This window comes from Vigna unguiculata, chromosome 10 (assembly GCF_037176805.1).
Source record: "Vigna unguiculata cultivar grain cowpea cultivar isolate G323 ecotype 2 chromosome 10, ASM3717680v1, whole genome shotgun sequence".
Lineage (NCBI taxonomy): Eukaryota > Viridiplantae > Streptophyta > Magnoliopsida > Fabales > Fabaceae > Vigna > Vigna unguiculata.
The window spans coordinates 38958849-38982372 of record NC_140801.1 but is presented as its reverse complement, the minus strand read 5'-3'; the positions used below and the strand labels follow the sequence as shown (position 1 = coordinate 38982372).

Sequence of the window (23524 nt, the reverse complement as noted above, 5' to 3'; positions counted from 1 at the left end):
ACTTTAGTACTACTACAACTGTTGAAGACGGTGAGAATGGGGACACTAAAGAGCAAAACATATAAATTCCTAAAAATCACGCTTGAGTTTGTTAAAGAAATGTACCCCTTAATAATTTGTATTTTCTAATATACCAGCTGTCTAACATATTTGCTATTATAATACTATTATACTTACTATTATTTTTGTTATGATTATTTGAATCAATAAAATATTTTATTTTAAATTATTCATTCACTTATGACTCAACAAATTTTGAATTAATATTTATTACATTTTATTACTTTCAGTTACAAGGCCAAATTCAATTTGCCTGTATACACACTTTATTTTAATTATAAAGTTTAATCATGCAACAATATTGTTCTACTGCATATCATTACTCAATTGTTATGTCAATTACATAATTTAAGACAAAAAAAATCGTGTGTATGCAACAATAATTAGTTATCATAGTGTCAATGTCTATTTTGATAACAATGTCTTTATGTATTTTGTTTAACAATTTTAATTTTAACCTCCAATTCATGTTACTGTAACTTTTTTTACTATGGATTACGTTTCAGAATATTACATTTTATTCACATACACATGTTACTTTTGTTTAAAATATTTGAAGTTTAATTTCATTTTTCCTTTGATTTCATATGATCAATAAATTTTCGATATTTGTCCTCTGTGTTTTAAGCTACTTATACAAACTTATACTTTTATTAATAAATTTTAACATCAACTTTGTATTGCATTTATTTTGTACAAGATCCATAGGGTACATTATGTCTACATTTTAGTTTTAACGATTTATATACATTTTATTCGAATATAATATATATCTCAAAAGTTTAATTATAAATTTTAATCATACAATAATATTCTTTTACTACACATCACTAATTAATGGTTATATCAATTTTACAATTTAACACACAAAAAATATATACCTAAATACATGATGGGGAAAACAACAACACAAACAATATATCAGAGAATGCAGCGGATATAATTTCCTCTAACTTGCAAGAATCTATGAGGAGCAATAATCAAAGAGCAGCAATAATAAATCACCAAAGGCACAAATAAAGGCACCAAGATTTTTAACGTGGAAAACCGCTCAAATCAAGGGTAAAAACCACGAGTCGTCCAAGCTAAATAAATAGCTCCACTATGATCAACAAGAGTACAAAAGAGTCTCAATCAATAGCACAAATTAGTGCCAACACCCAACCAAATAACAAAGCAATAAAGCTTTCAAAATAAAGAAGAACAAGAGAGGAAAACCTATAATATCACTGTTGCAGCACGAAATTAATATCTCCCAACACAGACCTTGTATCAATGATCCGACCGGTCAGAATGAAGAGCAATAACCTGTTGTAAAAATTTCAGCCCGATCCAACGGTGAACGAATCTGCAGTGTCGAATTTACGGTGACAGCTCTGTGAAAAACGTGAACAAAATTTTCCCTCTACCTCTACCTCTATGTGTTAGGGCTTTCAGTGTGTTCTGACTCTATTGTTCTGCCTCTCTATTTATTTTATAGCCCCCTCTCCACTAGGTTAAGTGAGACATGGGCTTCTCAAGTTTTTGGCCTTTTCTCCACATAGGAAGGGAGCCTAATACCCACTAAAGCATGAACTGAGGCGCTTCATTGTGCCACTGAGGGTCAGAGAGTTTCCTGTCTTGGTCGAGCAGGCCAAGAGTGTGGAGCAGCTGGAGATGGGACCTAGCAGGGTCAGTAGATCCCAGAAGACCAGTGCTGAGGACAGACAGCAGAAGAAGCCCTATAGTCGACCGTCATCATCCTCACAGAAGTTGCAGTGCTATAATTATGGAGGAGAGCACCTGAGGAGAGATTGTACTCAGTTGGCGGGCAGTGGGGGAAATAGTGCTAGCACTCGCAAGTGCTATGCTTGTGATCAGCCGGGGCACTTTATTAACAGGTGTCCTAATAAGAAGACTACTACGGAACGTGGACTTGGCCCATGCAAATACCTTCCGATTCTGGGAACACCACTCTATGTCGTTCGCAATCAATGACAGTGTGATTATTTACAACCAGTCCATTCCCAGTATCACATCCAGTCCCTCCAAAGGCAAGCATATTAGGTTCACCTTGAATCGTCTGCCCTCTACCTCCATCAAGCATCCAACACAGGTAGAATTAGTTGAAACCTGCCCAGATGTTGGTTTTGAGACTATTAACTTGCATCCCAGATCACGAGTCGACAATCCCAGCTTCTTCACGCATTCATGAGATATGAAGGAGTGCAAAGCTCCTGAATCAAACAACACTAATACCCGGTTACCCAACAACAAGCAAAAGTCAAGTATAAGGCTACCTGACTGAGTGGCCTCCGTGTTGGTCAAAGCAAAGACTCGACCTACTGCTCTAGGCCTATCTGACGAAGATGGTGGATCACAAGCATAGCACTTGCGAGTATTTGCATGGGCCAAGTCCACTTTCCGTAGTAGTCTTCTTATTAGGACATTTGTTAGCAAAGTACCTCAGCTGATTACAAGCATAGCACTAGCGTGTGCTAGCACTACTACCTCCGTTACCTGCCGGCTAAATGCAATCTCTCCTCAGGTGCTCTCCTCCATAGTTATAGCACTGCAACTTCTGTGAAGATGATGGCGGTCGGCAATAGGGCTTCTTCTGCTGCCTGCCCTCAACACTGGTCTTTTGGAACCTACTGACCCTGTTGGGTCCTATCTCTAACTGCTCCACACTCTTGGCCTGCTCGACCAAGATAGGAAACTCCCTGACTCCCAATGGTACGATAAACCGCCTCAGTTCATGCTTCAGGCCTCCCTCGAATTTCCTGCAATGCCATTCCTCAATAACTGTTTGTGAGTAGAACCTCACCAAATACTCGAACCGTTCCACGTAAGCCTGCACTAACATGTTCCCCTGTTGCAGGGTGAGAAACTCAGCTTCGCGCTCATGTTTAGGGCTATCGGGGAAGTACTTCTCAAGGAATCTCTTCCTGAAATTGACCCAATTTACATCCTCCTCACGGGTCTGCATCTGCTACTGCATCCCTATCCACTAGTACTTCGCCTCTGTTACTAACAGAAATGTGGCAAATGTGAGTTTTTGAGCCTCAATACACTCTATTACCCTGAAGATCTTCTCACATTCCTGTAGCCACGTATCTGCTTCATCTAGGGTGGCCTTGCCAATGAACTTCGCCGGCTTATGAAGCATGAAATCCTCCATTGTCATTGGTCTGACTGGTGGGATCATCGCCCTTGGCTGCGCTGCAACAGGCTGCATCGCGTCCACCATCCTATGGATTGCATTCGCAATCTCATCCGCCCCAACATTATTTTGCGTCTCCGATTAGCCATTGCCTATGCACGCCACATAATTCAGTTGTTCACATTAACCAGCTCAGATTATAACTAAAACAAACAATCATTAACACTCAACATCATAACATAGATTCACACAGAAACGCAGTAAGCTCACTCCCGAAGTCCTCCAAAATCTTAAAACATTTGCTCTGATACCAAATGTAACATCCCTACTAGAATTTACTTGATTAAAATAAATAAATAAATTCAAACGTCGTACTTTATTACGCCCAAAATGCGGGAAAAATTTAAAGCATTATTAATCGTGCCATAATTTAAATAAAGCTGAATAGTAATTTTATTACAAGTTCCAAAATCCGACAAAACAATGGAAATCATAAGAAAATCCCTAGCTCAAAAAAAATCCCCAAGATAGCCCTCTCTCCGTCTCAGGTGTTAGTAGCATCACTTGTACCATCAACTGCTCCCTGTAAAGAATTACACGATCATCGCCAAGCACAAACATGAAAGGGTGAGCTTAAAAGAATATAAGAAATATATCAATTAAATAATAACAAATAATATAAATACACCCAATGATATTATCATGGCTAGACCATGGTCAAATCCTTAATACCCTCAAGGCTTTTCAACCTTTAATTCAACCACAAAGTTAGCCATGGACTCAAGATTTATGATGCTCACACGAACCTGCCCGCTCGTGGTCTTGCCTCTACGAACCTCCCTGCTCGTAGTCCTACTCTACGGACCTGTCCGCCCGTAGTCTAACACATGTGATCCACCAGCTACGTACCTCCCCGCATGCAGCATCTCTCAACTTGGAGCACGAAACATACGAACCTACATCGCTCGTATCCCCATAGGAGAGTAATTGGGTATGAACCTCCTCGCTCATACCATCACATGTAACGACCATCCATGAACCTACCCGTTCATGGCACAACATCTCTTGATCCACGTTCACATCAATGTATACCACTCACACAAAGCACACTAAACTTGCTTGGGCTAGAAGACTTAGCTTGAGCGACCAGGCTTGTCTCGCGTAAGCTAATCCTTCTCACCTGAGCGAGTGTGCTTCAGTAGCGCACTTGCAAAATAAGTTGTTTATGTGTCTGGAGTTATGAAATAATTTGAGGATATGTGGCAAGGTATAGGGATGAATTGGACTAAAATTATGGTTTATTATAAGTGCTAAAAACAGTGGCTGGTGCGCTACTGATATAGCGTCTGGTGGCACAGGAGCGGTTGCCAGGCAATAGGAGCAGCAACAATGTCCCTCCAACGTGTGGCGCCTGGCAGCAAGGTCTGATTTGCCAAGCGATAGACCCTGAAACAGTGGGTCTGGGAGAGGCCAGGCGCCTAGCGGCAATGGTGCTCCATCAGGCGGCCTGCACAGGATTTTCGCCTAGCGGTGCTTAGGTAGCGCCAAGCGATAGCGTTGTAAGCAGTGGTTGCATTTATGTTTTGTATGCAGTGATGCGAGACTTGGATCAGGAGATGTTGTGCCATGAGCGGGTAGGTTCATAGATGGTGGTGAACACGTGATGATATGAGTGTGGAGCTTCATATCCTGATACTCTCGTGTGGGGATACAAGAGGGTAAGTTCGTATATTCCGTGCTCACACTTGAGAGATGCTGCGAGCGGGAAGGTTCGTAGTTGGTGGATCACGTGTGTTGGACTACGGGCGGGTAGGTTCGAAGAGTTGGACTACGAGCGGGGAAGTTCGTAGAGCAAGACTATGAGGGGGAGGTTCGTAGAGAAAGGACCACGAGAGGGCAGGTTCGTGTGAGCATCATATATCTTGAGTCCATGGTCAACTATTTGTGTGAATTGAAGAATGAAAAGGCTTGGGGTATTAAGGTCTTGGCCAAGAACTAACTAGGATAAATTAGTTGGGTACTTTTGATATTATTTATGTGTTAATTTATTATGAGCCCACCCTTTATGTTTTTGTTTGACGATGATCGTGTGACTTGTCACATGGGAGCAGATGCTTTTCTAGGTGATGTTGTTGATGCATAGCGACGAGAGAGGGCTAGCTTGGGGGACTTTGAGTTAGGAATTTTATTTTGTTTTCTACTATTTTGTCAGATTTTGGAACTTTTAATAAAATTATTACTTTAGTTTTGTTTAAATTATGGCGCATTGAAAGATATTTTAAATTTTCCCGCATTTGGAAATAATAAAATTATGACGTTAAATTTTCAATTTCTTATTTATTTATTTTAGTTAAGTAATTTCTAGTATGGACGTTACAATATTTGGTCCAAAGCAACCTGGAAATAACATAAATGTATATCTCAATCCACTAATTGAAGACTTGAAGTTGTTGTGGGTTGATGGGGTTGAAGTATTTGATGTTGTTGCTTCTGAAACTTTCATGATGCATGCAATGTTATTTTTCACCATTAATGACTTTCCAGCTTACACTAATTTGTCGGGATACAGTGTCAAGGGTCATAAAGCATGTCTTATATGGGAAGAAAAGACTACATCTCATCAGTTGAAAAATGGAAGGAAGATTGTGTATCTGCGCCATCGAAGGTTTTTACAAGCTGATCACCCTTATCGAAGGTTAAAGAAAGCATTCAATGGACATCAAGAGAATGATGAAGCACCAATTCTATTAACTGACCTTCAAATTCATGAAAAAGTTAATAAATTACATCATGTGTTTGGGAAAACATCCAAGAAGTGTCAAGGTACCTCAAGGAGACTTGTCAAATATTCATAATTTAGTGTCCATGCAAGACTTGAAGCTTGTTGGCCTAAAGTCTCACGATTGCCACATCTTAATGCAACAATTGTTACTTGTAGCTATTCGTGGAATTTTACCCAAAAATGTTAAAGAAACCATAACGCATTTGTGTGCGTTCTTCTCTTCAATTTGTAGCAAAGCCATTGATCCTTTAAGGTTAGATGAACTTCAAGCGGAAGTTGTTATTATCTTATGTCAGCTAGAGATGTTTTCCCTCCATCATTTTTTGACATCATAGTACATTTACTTGCTCATTTGGTGAGAGAAATCAAGTTTTGTGGACCAGTATACTTAAGATGTATGTATCCCATTGAACGTTACATGAAGATTTTGAAAGGGTATGTGAAAAATCAATATCGTCCAGAAGCTTCAATGATCGAAAGGTATAACGCTGAAGAAAGTGTCGAGTTTTGTTTAGATTACATGGCAAAAGCAAATTCGATAGGATTTCCCCAAAGATCATGGTTGAACAGGTGTTCTATAAGTAACAACATCTGAGCTATGAGTGTGGTTAGTAAAGATCGCGAAGAGTTGTTGCAAGCACACCGATACATATTGAACAACACAGATGAGGTAATGTCTTTTAGTCATTATATATAATTATTTCATATATTTATCTATTTACTTATATCAAATCAATTTTATGTTTAGGTATCTGTCTGGTGTCACTGAAACTATGGGGCTGAATGATTTATATGGGTTTGTAGACCCCCAACTCACTCATGAAGGTAACAAGTTTGATGAAACCCAAGCATATGTGACCAAAATGCTTTCAACGCAAAAAATAAATTTATTTTGTCCCGTATGCTGCTGGGTAAGTCATTTTTGTTAACTTCTGAATATAATCTGTCATTTTAATGCATAACAACGAATTTATTTTCTTCTCAGGCGTCATTGGCTTGTGGTTTCCCTAAGGGAGAACCTTGCAGTGTGGTTTTGCTCTTTGCACTGCTCTCCCCCCAACCATCTTAGACAAGTGATACATTGGTAAGAACCTCAATGTTAATCTTATGAATATGACATGTTATATAAAAGTATCCTAACTTTTTCCCTTTATCATAGTTCATTTGTTGGACATAACATGTTGTTACGGAGATCAACGACTAAGGCAAAATGTCTTGAATGGTGTTCCCTCCAGGTTTGATATTTCTATCCATATATTTATAATTGTTTGATTTGATAATCTTCCTTAATTAAATGCAATGTTGTTGATATAATGTAGTGTAATAGACAAATCAACTCATATGGGTGTGGTTACTATATAATGCAATGAATGACAACCATTGTGCGTGCTCAGATTACAACTAATTGGGAAATGGTAATGTTCCTGCAAAGAACAAATAAGATCGATTAGGCACAAGTGTCACCTTACCACATAGTTTGTTATCTCCTCGGTTGACCTCTTCCCATTTGGCATATATCGGCTTGGACCCGGAAGGGGTTACCTGGAGGAGGGACTTCGAAGCTTAAGTCAGCGAAAGCTCTCAAAAAGTCAAATCAGGTGATTAATGAAGTAATGAATGCGTACCTTTAATTCTTGGGGTCCATGTATATTTATAGATTATTAATTATGTTTGCTCATTCCATGGGTTGAGCCCTGGTTTGGGCCATAGGTGGGCCTAGGCCTTGGCCCAGGCCCTTAGTTTCGACTATTGTGGGCTTACTAGATTTCAGGGGTGCTTTGGTTTCGTTGAGTATCTTAGGGTGGTCGGTATAGGCCGATTACCCCCTTTGGCAACTTGTGCCACTATTGCTCATATGCTGTCCTAAGCTGGTTATTTCTTTTAGCGTCTTAGGTTACCGGTTCAGGCCGGTTAGGCTTAGGTCAGCCCAGGCCAGTTACCTGAATAACTTCGCGTGTAAATATGGTGATCGTTTATTATTATTACTTGGCTGAATTGGCTAGGTGTGGTACATATAAAAATAATAAAAATTAGAAAAAAAAAATTTAAAATCTATTTGAAAGTTAAATTTTCTCAAAATGAAATACACCATTTAAATAAAATTACTTAATAAAAAAACAAATAATTAAGATTGTTATAAGAAAGAGTGTATTTTGTGGACATTAAACAAGTTAAACATGAGTTAAGAAAGATAATAAAAACTTGTGTGACAATAGTAAGAAAAGAGATTTTTTCAAATAAAATGAAACTAAGGACATGATAAAATAGAAAAATAAGTTTGTTAAATTATATAATAAATTATATAAGAATTTTAATAATTTAAAACAAAGACAAAAATGAGAACAAAGACATTGAAAAAAATGAAAATAGAGAACATGATATATACACTACTAGATATATGACTTTTAATAACATTTAAAAAATATTGCTAAAGCCTAAAAAAATGTTACTATTTGCAAAGGTAACATTTATACACATGTTGTGTATATTACATGTTACAAAAAGGCTTTAACAACATTTTTATGTATATTTAGCCTTATTTTAAAAATGTTACCAATTAGTGTCTTTACTAACATTAGAAAAATGTTGTAAATTTAGTTTTTTTTTAACACTTGGAAAATGTTACCAATACATTTTCTAGCAATTAAAAAAATGTTACCTATATATTTTCTAACATTTCAATAAATGTTACTAATAATCTTGTTTTGTAACAATTAAAAAATGTTACAAATTGTCTTTTTGTAACATTTTAAAATTATTACTAATTTATCTACTTGCTACACACAAGGAAAATTCAGCAATCTAACCTACTTTGCTATTTATTTTTTATAAAATTATGTTAAAACATAAAAATACTAGTAATGTATCGTATTTCTCAAAAGCAAAACAAGAGCAACCATGTAATCTAAAACCTCATGTCAAACCATGTGAAGTTGAGCCTCAAGTTCACAAGTGCCAAAACAGAACAATTTAAGAAAAACAGATGGTCAACTAACTTTATTAAGGTACATTTTAAATCCTAAACAAATTATCCTTTCAAGTTTGTTTACTTTCACTGTTCCAACCTTTTCAGACACCAACCACTTGCAATTTGCATCAAATGTCTCCTTTTTTGTAGTGATATACTATTGTATAGGGGAGATATGAAGGAAAACGAGGCAAAGCTCCCAATGGCGTGTTGAAAGCCCTCTCCAATGCTTTATAAATATTCTCTGCATGCCTAAACTTTCATCTTCAACCTATCCACCTAAAAAGTTTGAGAATTCAGCTCATGTTGATGTGTGTATTTATCCAATAGTTTAATGTTTCACATGTTGATTGGAAAATTGTCACTCTATTATTGAAATTGTATTGTTATAATCAACCAGAGAAAATTGAAGTCTGCATCCCATTTATCCATGCATTTGATTTGAGGGTATATAACATATTCTACATTAAATTCAGATCTTGAAGTGGGAATTCATCTTTTGTTAAAGGAAATGCTCTAGTTTTGTCTATTATGTTCTCGAATATTCATGCTTAAATAAGTCAAAAGTACAAGAAAGAAACACCAAACATATATTTTCTATTATGTCTACTATGTCCATACATCAAAGGTGAGGACCAGTAACCCCATACAAACCATTTGGCTTGCCTGGTGATAAATTTCTACCCAGAAAAGGACTAGAAGCGTATATGTTGACAAAGAAAGCAATATAGAAGCGTATATGTTGACAAAGAAAGCAATATAGGCAGATCCAATGGTACCAAAATCAACACCTATGGAATAAGCAACAAATCTGCATCAACATACCAGTATATTATTTAAAAACAGATCCAATACAGGCAGATCCCTTTTTCTTTCTCATTTTTTATTAATGATGTGGATAGTGAGTATATTAGTCAAATCAAACCCAGCCACCCATAATCTACCAACAGAGTATGAATTCAGAACTTGACAAGAGTAACTTAAGTGACCCCTAATAATGGACTCCGGTAATAGAACTGGATTAGAGTATGGAAATAAAACAGTGTACATTGACACAAAAATCTCTATTTCTTGATCTGTATCAATGAAATACAAGTTCTGAGGCAAAATTGAAGATACAACGATAGTGCCTAACATAAAGTTCAATCTTCCAAAACTAATAATTAAAAATTTAATTCTCCTAGAAGACCATTCACTACATCTAATCCAAACAAAAACATAGAAATAAGAGATGTTATTTCACAATCAGTTTCATCAATTCACATTCATCTGGTTCCAGCTACATCCATCCTAGCATTAATTTTAGTTACCTGTTCTCCTCGGAGTGAGGGTGAATGGATTTAAACTTCCCGGGCACAGTGAGTGCAGCCCAGAAACAAAGCAGCAGTCCAACAAACAGCTCAATCACCACCTGCATTATTCCAAACTAAAATAAAAATTAGATACATTACATGAAATTAAACCCTAGCTGTAGCGTTAATCAAATTACATTATATGGAGGCCCTGAAAACTCCTCCTCTGTAATCTTCAACAGACCCCTGTCTGGAATAAAAATCAGATCCAATTTCAGATCCACGAGCCCTAACGCTCAAACACATAATAAAAAGTAAAACAATCGTAAGAATCGGTCGTAGAATACAGTAGTGGATAGTTGAATAAGCGGCGTAAACCAGAACACAGAACACCTTCACAGGATTTTCTATCATCGGCCACAAACGCTAATTTTATACTTAATCAACACCTATTGACTAAACTCCAAAATATTGGACACAAAACAAAAAGCAATAAAATCAATTTATACAAACAAACTTAAACAACAAGAAAGTCCCTTGAAATGCAAGTTTGAAATTGAGAAGAAGAGAAGCCTCACACACGATCTCTAACAGCGACACTAACGGTGATGACTGGAGGTGTTAGCGACTATCGACGCTAACGTCGGTTTTGGTGATGCGTTGCGACAGCCACAAACGAGACGTGCAGAGAGGGTGTTCTAAAGATTCCAAAGTGGCGGAGAGGACGGAAAAGTGTTCCGAAGATGGTGAATCAGCAAGGAAAAAAAAATGGTTTTACGAATTTTAGTTACTAGAAAATCAACATTTAAATTTTGAGAATAAAGATAAAAAAAAAAATCAATTTTTTTATATTACAATAATAAAAATTAAAAGTTAGTTTCTATTTTAATTATTTTTATCGATTAAAATTTAGTTTATAAAATAAATAAAAATGACTAAAAAATAATTTTTAATTTACTTCTTAACAATGCATGCATTATTATTATTTTATATTTAATTAATTTCTGATAATATTAATATTATACCGTATATTTATTTATTTACAGTAACATTTTTAAAATATGTTGCAATATTAAGACATATATAATAACATTTTTAACATTTTTAGTAAATGTGATTACGCAAATGTTAGTAAAAACAGAAAAAAACGTAATAATGACATTTTTATAAAGTGTTACAATATTAATATTAATATTCTTTAGAGTAACAATTTTAAGAAAATGTAACTATATTACAGTAATAGTAACATTTTTAATAAATGTAATTAGTTAAATGTTATTTACTACTAAATGCAGTGATATATATATATATATATATATATATATATATATATATATATATATATATATATATATATATATATATATATATATATATATATTAGCAAATATCATTTGCTCTTATTCTCACCTAGTTAACGAACTTTCCGTCAAAATCATAATAAATTTGAACAGCATGAACAAATTTATTTACCATCACCATATTGAAACCCTAATAGCTATTAAAATATTTTATGAAATCTAAGAAGTTGCTTCATTTTATGAAAATACCTATAATTCTTTACTTTCACTCTTTTTTATTTTCATATAATAGTAAGTATAATATGAAATATAATTAAAAATGAAATGAAGAGTAACTATAATTGAAAAAAAATCGATATTTTATTGAACTTGAAAATCGGACTATTAAAAAGGGAAGAAAGTATTAAATAATTTTCCATTAATAATCATTTAGTGCTTTACATTATCAATCAATTATTATCTTAACATTGGCGTTTAAATTATACAAGAATTACATAACATATTAATTAATTAATTTTAGTTTCATTGAAAATATGTCATATGAAAATACATTTTAAAAATAATTTAAAATACATAATTATATTTAGCACCATTTACATAATTTATGTAAAGTAATATTGACATGTATAAACTAATATAAATACAAAAGATTATAGAACATTAGAACATTATGAAGAAAAGATGTATGAAAAGTAAAAGAAGCACAAACATTTATTTAATTATTGAGGTACAATACCATATATATCAAGAAAATTAAAGTATAGAATTAAAGTTGATAAGAAAAAAAATTGAAGATAAATCAAGGACACTTAGGTTTTCCTTCCTTATTTTTCCAGTTGTTATAACATGGACATTCTTCCTTATTACCAAATGTTCCTGATGGAACACACAAACACTTGTCACAACACAAGTTACAGTAGAACAAACATGCTTGCCTAGCATTAGCCTTTGAACAACGATAGTCACATGCTCTAGGACACTCTGAAATAAAACATGTAACCAATTACGATAGTATACATGAATTTAAATTAAAAAAAAAAAACAATACAGAATACAAATGTTTAACAAACACCATTAAAATTATTCAAATTTTATAGAAAAACTTAAAATTTAATTTAGCCAGATATTTTTCAAAGATTGAACTAAAATTAATACCTTGAACTGTAAGAGATCCTTCACCACCACCCTAAACATGCAAAAGAAAAAAAGAATTAGAATTGAAGAATGCAATTGAAACTACGATATACTTAGCGTCTTAAGCTTTTTCAAATGAATCTAAATAAATAAGAAGAAATGTAAATAGTAAAGATGTAAGGAAAATGTGTAGGAGAGAAGAGACTCACATAAACAAGTTGAGTTACAAAAGCCATGACAAAGATGAGAAGAAATGCACACACAAACTTAGTCATGACTATTACTTTCTCTATAATGTTTCTTGTTTTTGGAATGCAACAAAGATTGAATGTGTAAAAGCTCTGGAAGTGAAGGATTTATATATAGATAAAAAAAATCGCTGAGTAATTCAATTTGATTTAAGAGTTATGATTTCTTTCCATTTGAGAGTTATCGGTATATGTAAGTAAGTGTTTATGATTGTTATTTGCAATAATTTGTATCTTTGATATATTAATAAAGAATCATAATTTATTCTTGTCATTTATAGTTTAGAATCATCTCATTTAAGGATGAGTTTAATTTTACTACATCAACCCCAACTCCACTTAAAACAAATTCAACTAAATATTTTGATCAAACTTTGAAAGACTAATAAAATAATTTGGATTGGCACCTGAATAAAAAAAAAACCTTTATGTAAAACTAAGTATTTTTTTTTAATTTAGAAACAATTACATATAATTTTCCATTTATGTAACATCCCATTTTAATAGTTTAATACTACTAAATAAAACATTTGATTAAGTATATTAAGAAGATAGATAAACCAATGTATATCATAAATTAGTACAATCTTACAAGATAAGACTATAGTAATATTACTTATATACATTCTCAAGCTACTATACTAGTATCCTATCACAACACTATACATAACATGATCTAAAGTCATTCATCGTCCAGAAAACTAAGTCTTTAACATCAAGAGGTGCCTCTACACCTGTATCTCCATCTTCTCACACCAATAAGGTGATCATTGCAAAAGAAAAATACAACACATACAAACAAGAAACAAAAGAGGGTAAACTAGTTTATAAATTAAATAATCATATAATAGTTAAACTTATAACATCATAACATAGCATATTTCAAACATTCAAAAATATACCAAACGTACAATTACAGACTCTTTAGACTCAATTATGTAGATCTATACATTATTAAGACTCAATTACATGTTTTCATTATTTAAGTGTATTTTCACTTTTAATTCTAAGATTTATAAATAAAAAATTTAATAATAGATTTAAATAGGTCGATTTTTAATTATATAATTTATCGATGTTTAAAAAGTAATATATTCAAATAAGTTGCTCGTCCTTAAAACGTTTTTTAGGCTAAACATGCCCTTATTTAGTGGGATTTTGATGGTCTAATATATTTGTACTTAGAATGGGTAATAAATATTCGTGTATTAAATTATAAAATAATAATAAAAAATAATTACAAAGAAACACGTCAATATTAAAAAGATATATCGAGGGCAAAATTATAAATGGTTCCTGGAATTTTTTAAATTAAATGGAACATATATAAAAAATGTTAAAATTAATGAAAATTTAATTCAGAATTTTTACTTTTTTTATGAAATATAACCTTTAATATTAATAAATAATAAAATATTAAATCAAGTATAATAAAAATAAAATAATTATTAAAACATTTTTATTTTCTCTCCCATTATCTTGCTTTAATTTTTCATTTATTTTCTTTTATTCTTGAAGAAAAAAGATAACTTTTTTTTCTGACTTGATAGTGAAATATTAGTTTAATAAATAACATTATTTTTTATCTCATAAGTCTTTTGCATATTATCTTTTATGAATATAAAAGAAAAAGTAATGTATTATGTGCTTTTTCAAAACCAAGTTTTAATTGTGACCGATTAGGATAAAATATTTTTTTAGTCTTAAATAGTATTTTTAAAACCAAAGGTATAATGTGAAATTAAATGTAAAATGAACTTTTTTTACGACAATATGGTTAGTGTTATTGAAAAATAAATAACTGAAAATTTTAGTTCATAAAATAACATATTTCAAACATTCATAAAAATATTAAACGTATAATTATAGCCTCTTTAGACTCAATTATCCATATCTATGCATTGACTCAGATATAAGAAGTTGTGCACTTGTATAAAAAGTGGATTACGGTAAAGGCCCTTGCTACACTTGGTTATACTAATATGAATCAATTTCTTATGGACAGGGTAAGTTCTTATGACATCGTCAGATTAGGGATTTGACACTCTATATGAGTTTGTAAACCTAGTGGAGTATATGATAGATTCTGACCAGTAGATATCCCTAGCCAATGCATAACAATCTACTAGTGAGGACTGCACTTCTTCCTTATAAGTCAAGACTGAAAAGAAGCATGTAATTCAACCTTAACCATTTCATTCCACTGATTCACTTTTATACCTATAACCTCGTCACTTCTCCATAAAACATGATTCCACACCAAGTTCCTCATACCAAATAATCATACATAGCTCTTTCATCATATTCTTGCATAATCTTCATTCATTACATTCAATTACAATCTCAAACATATACAAACACAAAGTATATCAAAATGGTGAAAATCATTTATCTAACCATAGACTTCAAAAAAATGATCCCACTAGTTAAACTGAAGAATCATGTGTCTAGGATCAATTGTCAAAATTTCAGCTCGATCCGACGATTAACAAAGCGGGAATGTTAATTTTATCAAGAGGACGCATACCAAAAAAACAAGGTGGCGTCCGACGTTGGAAAAGTGGCACCCAACGCTCAGCCCCTAGAACCCACTTACTTCTAGCGCCTAGCTGTCCAAAAGTGATGTTCGGCGATGCCAAGTCAATGTGGTAGAGGACTATCCCAAGGTTCCATAGAAGAAGAACTTGAAGATGAACCTTTACAATTTAAAGGATGAAAATCTTTTGAGGTGGGGGGAATGTAAGATCGGAGAAATTTAAATAATTAAATAAATAATTATTTAATAAATGCGGGTAGTAGAAGCCTTTATGGAATTTAATGTTAATTGTTGTGATGTGAAAAAGTACTAGCTCAAATGGTTGAGAGTATTTAAATGTGTGAGAGGACTTGGGTTCAAGTCCTATGTATGCTATTTGTGTGTTGTTTGAATTATTTTAATTTTAATGATTTGCATGATTATGTTGAGTGATAACATAATTATAGAATTATAGAAATTGTCATAAACATGATTTGGTTGAATTGGTTGTGCACTTGTCTTGTGATACCATGGTTGTGTTATCAAACCTTGCTGAGAACGAAATTGTTTTCTTTATTTTTGCTAATGTAATTGTGAGTTGAATGTGAAAGGGTGGAGAAACCTTAGAGACATTGGGCAGCCAAGGGAGTTGGGAAAAACAACCATAATGGTTTATGAAAGGTAATAATATACATTAAAAAGGCCATTTTTCGTTTTATTTCTGAAACCTAGAGTGGGAAGGGAGCACGAATTGTGAGTGGAAAGGTGAATTTAGGATTTGAGAGCAAAGCTATATTTTGATTGGGAAAGCAAAGGAGGGTTCTTAGATATCACAAAGCCAAGGTTAGGCAACCATTTGAAGCAAAGATTTCCAGGTAATGGGAGCTATTTTCGTGTATTAGGTTATGTGCATGATTAAAGTTCTATTCTCAAAATTTTATGCTTGCTTGCCATGAATTCCAGTGCCTATGTGTTATGAATGGGAAAGATTATTAATTTGATGTTATTAAACAATACTTTATACCCTGGATGAGTATAATAGAGGTATTATTTGGGTTTATGATTATGTTATGTCCAATCTCAAAATTGTGGTTAAATTGGGTCTAAATAAGGTCCATACGAATTGTGCATGGTTTTTAGGTTTTTTAGAATGATTAATTGTGGTTTGGGTATGGTTTTCTAGTGTTTTGGTGTGTAAACAGAGGAGACGTCTGATATTTTCGCTCAGGCGAGTGAGGCTCACCTAGGCAAAAATAGCAGAGACTAAAATTCTGGTTTTGTTCGAGCATCTCGCTCAGGCGAGGCGAGAGTATCTCGCCTAAGCGAGAAATCGAGAGGCTTGGAGGTTGGGCTCGAGGGTCTCGCTCAGGCGAGTAGCCCATGGTTTGAGCGATAGAGTACCTTGCTCAAGCGAGAAGTACTCGTCTAAGCGAGAAATCACAATTGATGAGTGTGTGTTCTGTTGTCTCGCCGCCTAGGTGAGAAGTGTTGGTGTTAAGCGAAAGGAGATCTCGCCCAAGCGAGATGAGCTCGCCTAAGTGAGACTTCGCAAGTAAGCCATGGTAGCACGCTCGCTCAGGCGAGAAAGCTTAGCCTAAGCGAGACAGGCCTGGTCGCTTAAGCTAAAGCTTCTAGCCCAAGCGAGTTTAGTGCAGTTGGTATGTATTGTTTGTACGCATTGATGAGAACGTGGATCAAGAGATGTTGTGCCATGAGCGAGTAGGTTCATGGATGGTGGTTGACATGTGATGGTATGAGCGGGGAGGTTCATACTCAATTACTCTCTTGAGGGGATACGAGCGAGGTAGGTTCGTATGTTCCGTGCTCACAGTTGAGAGATGGTGCGTGTGGGGAGGTACGTTGCTAGTGGATCACATGTGTTGGACTACGAACGGGTAGGTCCGTAGAGTAGGACTACGAGCGGGGAGGTTCGTAGAGGCAGGTCCACGAGCGGGCAGGTTCGTGGGAGCATCATGAATTCTAAGTCCATGGATAACTTTGTTGTTAAATTGGAGGTTTAAAAGCCTTGGGGGTATTAAGGATGTGACCATGGTTTAACTATGAGAATATAATTGGGTGTATTTATATTATTTAATTGATATGTTTCTTATATTCTTTTGAGCTCACTCTTTCTGTTTGTGCTTGACGATGATCGTGTAATTCTTTACACGGGAGCAGTTGATGATATAGGTGATGCTGCTAACACCTGAGGCGAAGAGAGGGCTAGCTTAGGGATTTTGAGCTAGGGATTTTCTTATGATTTTCATTGTCTTGTCGGATTTTGGAACTTGTAATAAAGTTACTATTTATCGTTATTTAAATTATGGCACGATTAATAATGTTTTAAAGTTTCCCGCATTTTAGGAATAATAAAGTACAATATTTGAATTTATCTATTCTTATTTATTTTATTGATTCATTTTAATCAAGTAATTTCCAGTAAGGATGTTACATTTGGTATCACAGCAAATGTTTTAAGATTTTGGGGAACTTGGGGAGTGAGCTTAATGCGTTTGTGTGTGAATCTATGTTATGATATTGAGTGATAATGATTGTCTATTTTGGTTATAATCTGAGCTGGTTAATGTGAACAACTAAATTATGTGGCGTGCACTGGCAATGGCGAACGCAATCCATAGGATGGTGGACGCGATGCAGCCTGTTGCAGCACAGTCGAGGGTGATGATTCCACCAGTCAGACCAGTGACAATGGAGGATCTTCCGGGTGATCGAGTGCACTAAGGCCCAAAAGCTTACCTTTGCCACCTTTTTGCTGGTGACAGATGCAAAGTATTGGTGGATGGGAATGCAGCAACAAATACAGACCCGTAGGGAGGAGAAGAATTGGGAAAACTTCAAGAAAAGGTTTCTGGAAAAGTATTTCCCCGACAGCGCTAAACATGAGCGCGAAGCTAAGTTCCTTACCCTGCAGTAGGGGACTATGTCAATGCAGGCATATGTGGAGTGATTTGAGTATTTGGCGAGGTTTTACTCGCAGGTTGTAACGGAGGAGTGGCGTTGCAGGAAATTTGAAGGCTACCCAACAAATCTCCCCCTCACAACTATGTGGAGATAACCGCCAAACCGGTGATCTCACAACAAACTTCAAACTTCCCTCTTGGCAATGCTTTAGTCATCATATCAGCACCATTATCATCTGTATGAACCTTTTCCAACTCCAACAACTTAGCATCCAAAGCATCACGTATCCAATGATACCTCATATCAATATGTTTGGATCTAGAATGAAAAAGTTGGATTCTTACCAAGATGGATAACACTTTGGCTATCAACGAACAATGAATAGTTATCTTGCCTAAAACCAAGCTCCTACAAGAATTTCTTCAACCATAGCAAATCTTTGCATGCTTCAGTAATAACAATGAACTTTGCCTCTGTAGTAGACAACGCTACACACCTCTGTAGTCTTGATTGCCAAGCCACAGCTTCCCCTGCAAACTTTATCAAATAGCCCGAAGTGGACTTTCTGGAATTAATGTCCCCAGCCATATTTGAGTCTGTGTAACCCATCAAAGTGGGTTTATCACCTCCAAAACAAAGCTTCATATCAACTGTACCATGAAAATACCTCAAAATCCATTTCACAGCATTCCAATGCTCTCTACCTGGGTTTGACAAAAATCGACTAACTATACCAACAACATGTGTAATATCTGGTCTTGTACACACCATTGCATACATCAAACTGCCCACCGCAGATGCATAAGGAACTCTACTCATATTGGTATTCTCAACTTCATTTGAAGGACTCTCTTTAACACTTAGTTTAAAATGAGTAGCATGAGGAGTACTCACAGGTTTAGCATTTTCCATCTGGAATCTCTATAACACCTTCCTAATGTATTGCTCTTGTGATAGATAAATCTTCTTTTCTCTCCTATCACGTGAGATATGTATGCCAAGAATCCTTTTAGCAGCTCCAAAGTTTTTCATGGCAAAAGACTCGCCAAGTGTCTTCTTTAACCTATCAATTCTGGAAATATCTTTCCCAACAATAAGCATGTCAATGAACATATAATAACAGGATAATAAAGTCATCATTTGAAAAACTTTTAATAAAGACATAATGATCAGAAGTAGTCTTCTTGTAACCTTGCTCACACATAAAAGACTCAAACTTCTTATACCACTGCCTTGGAGCCTGCTTCAAATCGTATAGACTCTTACTTAGCCTACACACATAATCTTCCTTGCCTTTAATAAGAAAACCATCAGGTTGCTTCATGTATATCTCTTCCTCCAAATTACCATGAAGGAAAGCTGTCTTCACATCCATCTACTCAACCTCCAAATCAAGAGTAACAGCTAAACTTAACACAGTTCTGATGGATGACATTTTCACCACATGTGAGAAAATCTCATTGAAATCAACACCCTTTTTTCTGTCTGAAACCTTTCACCACTAATTTGGCCTTGTACCTTGGAAGCGTAGAATTTGAATCTTGTTTCACCCCGAAAATCCACCTAGTTTCCAATGCCCTTTTGCCCTTATGCAATTTCACCAAGTCGTAAGTGTGATTATCATGCAAAGATTTCATCTCATCTTGCATTGCATCCATCCACTGTTTCTTCTCTTCACTATCCAAAGCCTCTTCAAAACACTCAGGTTCTCCACCGGTAGTGAAGGTTATGTACTCATCACAAGAATACCTAATAGAAGGTTGTTTCTGTCTATTAGACCTCATAAGTTGGAGTTGAGATGGTTCAGGTACATCACCAAGATCATCATCATCATCATGTTCCTCTTGAGCATCATCAATTGGAACCTCTACTCCACTTCCAACTTGTTGATCGTCATCATCATCATGTTCCTCTTGAGCATCATCAATTGGAACCTCTACTCCACTTCTAACTTGTTGATCATCAACATCACCATGTTGCTCATTGTCTTGAGCTTCTGTTTCAACATTCTCCAGATTGTGAGCGGGCAACCTCATCGGATTACCATCGGTGAGATTACTATCTTTCTCGGGTGTGGTCTTCTCCACCTTATAAATGTCTTCAATGGTTTGGTCTTCCATGAATTGTACATCACGATTTCTGACAAGCTTCTTCTCAATAGGATCATAAAACCTGTAGCCAAATTCATCCTCACCATAGCCAATAAAGATGCATTGCCTTGTCTTTTTATCTAACTTGGATCTTTCATCCTTAGGAACATGAACAAATGCCCTGCAACCAAAGACACGCAAATGATCATAGCTAACATTCTTACCAAACCAAATTTTGTCTGGCACCTCAGTATTCAAAGCAACTGCGAGACTAAGATTAATAACTTGCACAACTGCAAGCAATGCCTCTCCCCAAAAGTGCTTAGGCAACTTTGCTTCCAAAAGCATACATGTAACCCTTTCAACCAAGGTCTTATTCATCCTCTCTGCTAGACCATTCAACTGAGGAGTTTTAGGAGGAGTCTTCTCGTTCTAATACCATGCTGCTTGCAATAAACATCAAAAGGTCCACGGTACTCACCACCATTATCACTACGAATGCATTTAAGCTTCTTGCTTGATTGCCTCTCAACCATAGCATGAAATTCCTTGAACTTTTCAAGTACTTGATCTTTCCGTTGAAGAGCATAGACCCATAGCTTCCTAGAACAATCATCAATAAAAGTAACAAAGTAAAGTGCACCACTAAATGACTTTACCTTTAATGGGCCACGTCAGAATGCACCAATTCAAGCAATTCTGACTTCCTTGAGGGAGGATGCTTCTTAAAAGATACTCTGGTTTGTTTATCAGCCATGCAATGAGAACATTTCTCCAATTCTGCATTTCTCAATCCCATAAGCACATCCTTTTTATCTAAGTAGTTAAGCCCTTTCTCACTTATATGACCAAGCCTCCAGTGCCACAAAGATGCCTCCATATACATAGCATTCACACTGTCTTTAACCAAAGCTTTAGTCCAGTACAATTTAGATTGTTTCTCCCCTCTGGCCATAACCAAGTTACCTTTAGTGAGCTTCCATTTACTAGAACCAAAGTGATTGTCATAACCACAATCATCAAGCAACTGCACAAAGATTAAATTAAAACGGACATCCGGAGCATGTTTGACTCCTTTAAGCAACAACTGCACTCCCATGTTGGTTTGCAGGAAAACATCACCAACACCAATCACTTTAGACTCACCATCATTACCCATCTTCAACACTCCAAAATCACAAGAAGTGTAAGATGTGAAGAACTCCTTCCTAGGTGTAACATGCAGTGTAGCACCACTATCAATAATCCACATGCTCTCATCAGATACAAGATTCACAGACTCAAAGTCACGAATAAGAACAAGATCACCATCTGTAACAGTAGTGACACGATCATCATCATGGTCATTCTCTCTCTACTTGTGTAACATCCCTGGCTACCCCTCCTCGGGCCCCAAAGGCTGTCAGGTTACTACAGCCCAATGCACCCCAACCCATCACCCTTCTCTGTCCATTCATACTGGGTGGGTTGTTGCCAGTGGGAATCGAACCCCTAACCTGACCTTTAACACCTTTGGCTCACCAGCAGATGACTTTATCACACTAAAAACTTAATCTTCAAGTGGATATTCATTAATATCTTCATCAAACACCTATGATCTTCATGCACATGACTTTATCAATTCTTTGCTTCAAGCTTGCTTTTGCCAACAATTATTGGTCCACTTCTGGTGATAAAATGTTTCTTTGAAATCTCATTTATGACCATGTCCACTATCACTATCACAACCATGAAAATATAAATCAAATGTTTTTGAATTCACTTATGGGAATGAAGTAGAACCAATTGGACAAGTTTCATAATTTTTTTTATCAAAAACTCATTGTTTTGTTCAGCCGTAATATAAATCAAATATTGTTGCATTCACTTCTGGGAATGGAGCAAAACAAATTAGGTGGATCTCATGATTTTTCATCAAAAGCTTCATTGTTTTGTTCAGTCATACAAAGGCATGAAATAAATTCAGAATATTTGTGAAATGTCTTTTCACAATATTGTTGTCATTGAGTAAATTAGTTGCTCAAATGCTTTATTTCTTTCTTTAATGGTATCACCAAGACCTATTGCATCTAAATGTATTTCAACATTTAATATCGAATATAAGTAATTCTTCCTTGTACTATCAAGGGTCACAAATTCAAATTTTGCATCGTTTGGCATGTTTAGAACTAGCACATAAAATAATAATAATAATAATCATTATCATAATAAAAAGAATAATAATAAGACGAAGATAAAAATTGATAAAGCCAAACAATTCTTATCACAAGAATAAGAATATAAGATATAATTGTAAATTAAGAAAGGATTAGAAGAAGCTTGGATTGAAACACGCAAAGCACTGTCATTAGAGAGAGAAAGCTTCCACTAGCACTTAGTTGGTTGGAGCATGGTTCTGATAACATGTTATAAAATAAAGCTAATAATAGAGTAAAGAAGAAAAGGAATAATAGAGAATGAGAGAATGTGGAGCAACTTTATTGTGTGTCTTATTATTGATATGAAGAATCCTATTTATAGATACAACATGTAACCCACAAATGATACAAATCAAATAGTTAATACAAAATATTTACATAAAGAGTAATGAATCATATGAGTATCAATCATAAGAGTGACTGGATAAAATCAATGGACGACCATCAATTCATAAAAATCTGCACATTTTCATACACATACCAAACCATATTTTTCTTAGAGTTATTTAATTATCATGTTAAGTTTTGAACTTGATAATAAAGCCTTCATTCATTGAATGTTTAAAATTTGATTATCATGTTAAGTCTCAAACTTACCTTATAATTAAAGTTTCTACATATTTTGAAATCACCAATTATCATGTCAAATCTTGAACTTATTTGATAATTAAACATTGTGTTCATCTAAACTTTTAAATAAAATTTAATTATCATGTTAAGTTTGATGATCAAATAATATATAGATGTATTCGTGCATTAGTTTAAGCCGAATTTATTCATTTGTGCATTATTGGACTAATTTCATCATGCGTTATCTGGTTTCAGATCATACATTTGGATTTGTGCATTGTTTGTGTAAACAGGTTTGGAGG

General features: G+C 34.8%; 3 protein-coding genes across 6 annotated transcripts; all 3 read right to left on the bottom strand.

Moving 5' to 3' along the window:
* Nucleotides 1–2049: 2049 nt before the first annotated feature.
* LOC146882559 (uncharacterized) lies at nucleotides 2050–3028 on the bottom strand. Its single transcript, XM_085667452.1, has 2 exons — nucleotides 2613–3028; nucleotides 2050–2473 (listed from the first exon to the last, which is right to left on the bottom strand). The coding sequence occupies exons 1-2, from the start codon at nucleotides 3026–3028 to the stop codon at nucleotides 2050–2052; spliced, it is 840 nt and encodes a 279-aa protein (XP_085523578.1).
* Nucleotides 3029–8855: 5827 nt separating this feature from the next.
* LOC114166488 (membrane magnesium transporter-like) lies at nucleotides 8856–10996 on the bottom strand. 4 transcript variants are annotated; one of them, XM_085667936.1, is made up of 6 exons: nucleotides 10595–10996; nucleotides 10442–10494; nucleotides 10263–10378; nucleotides 9716–9763; nucleotides 9607–9683; nucleotides 8856–9231 (listed from the first exon to the last, which is right to left on the bottom strand). In XM_085667936.1, the coding sequence occupies exons 1-6, from the start codon at nucleotides 10656–10658 to the stop codon at nucleotides 9224–9226; spliced, it is 366 nt and encodes a 121-aa protein (XP_085524062.1). In that variant the 5' UTR covers nucleotides 10659–10996; the 3' UTR covers nucleotides 8856–9223. The 4 variants fall into 4 exon arrangements, 3 of the variants coding, with proteins under 3 accessions (XP_085524062.1, XP_085524060.1, XP_085524061.1); XM_085667934.1 differs by having other exon boundaries at nucleotides 9607–9763; XM_085667935.1 differs by having other exon boundaries at nucleotides 9607–9763; nucleotides 10263–10363.
* Nucleotides 10997–12344: 1348 nt separating this feature from the next.
* Nucleotides 12345–12954, bottom strand: LOC114165752 (peamaclein-like). The gene is made up of 3 exons (XM_028050322.2): nucleotides 12889–12954; nucleotides 12701–12731; nucleotides 12345–12526 (listed from the first exon to the last, which is right to left on the bottom strand). Exons 1-3 carry the CDS (start codon nucleotides 12952–12954, stop codon nucleotides 12345–12347), a joined length of 279 nt encoding a protein of 92 aa, XP_027906123.2.
* Between the last annotated feature and the right edge of the window lie 10570 nt (nucleotides 12955–23524).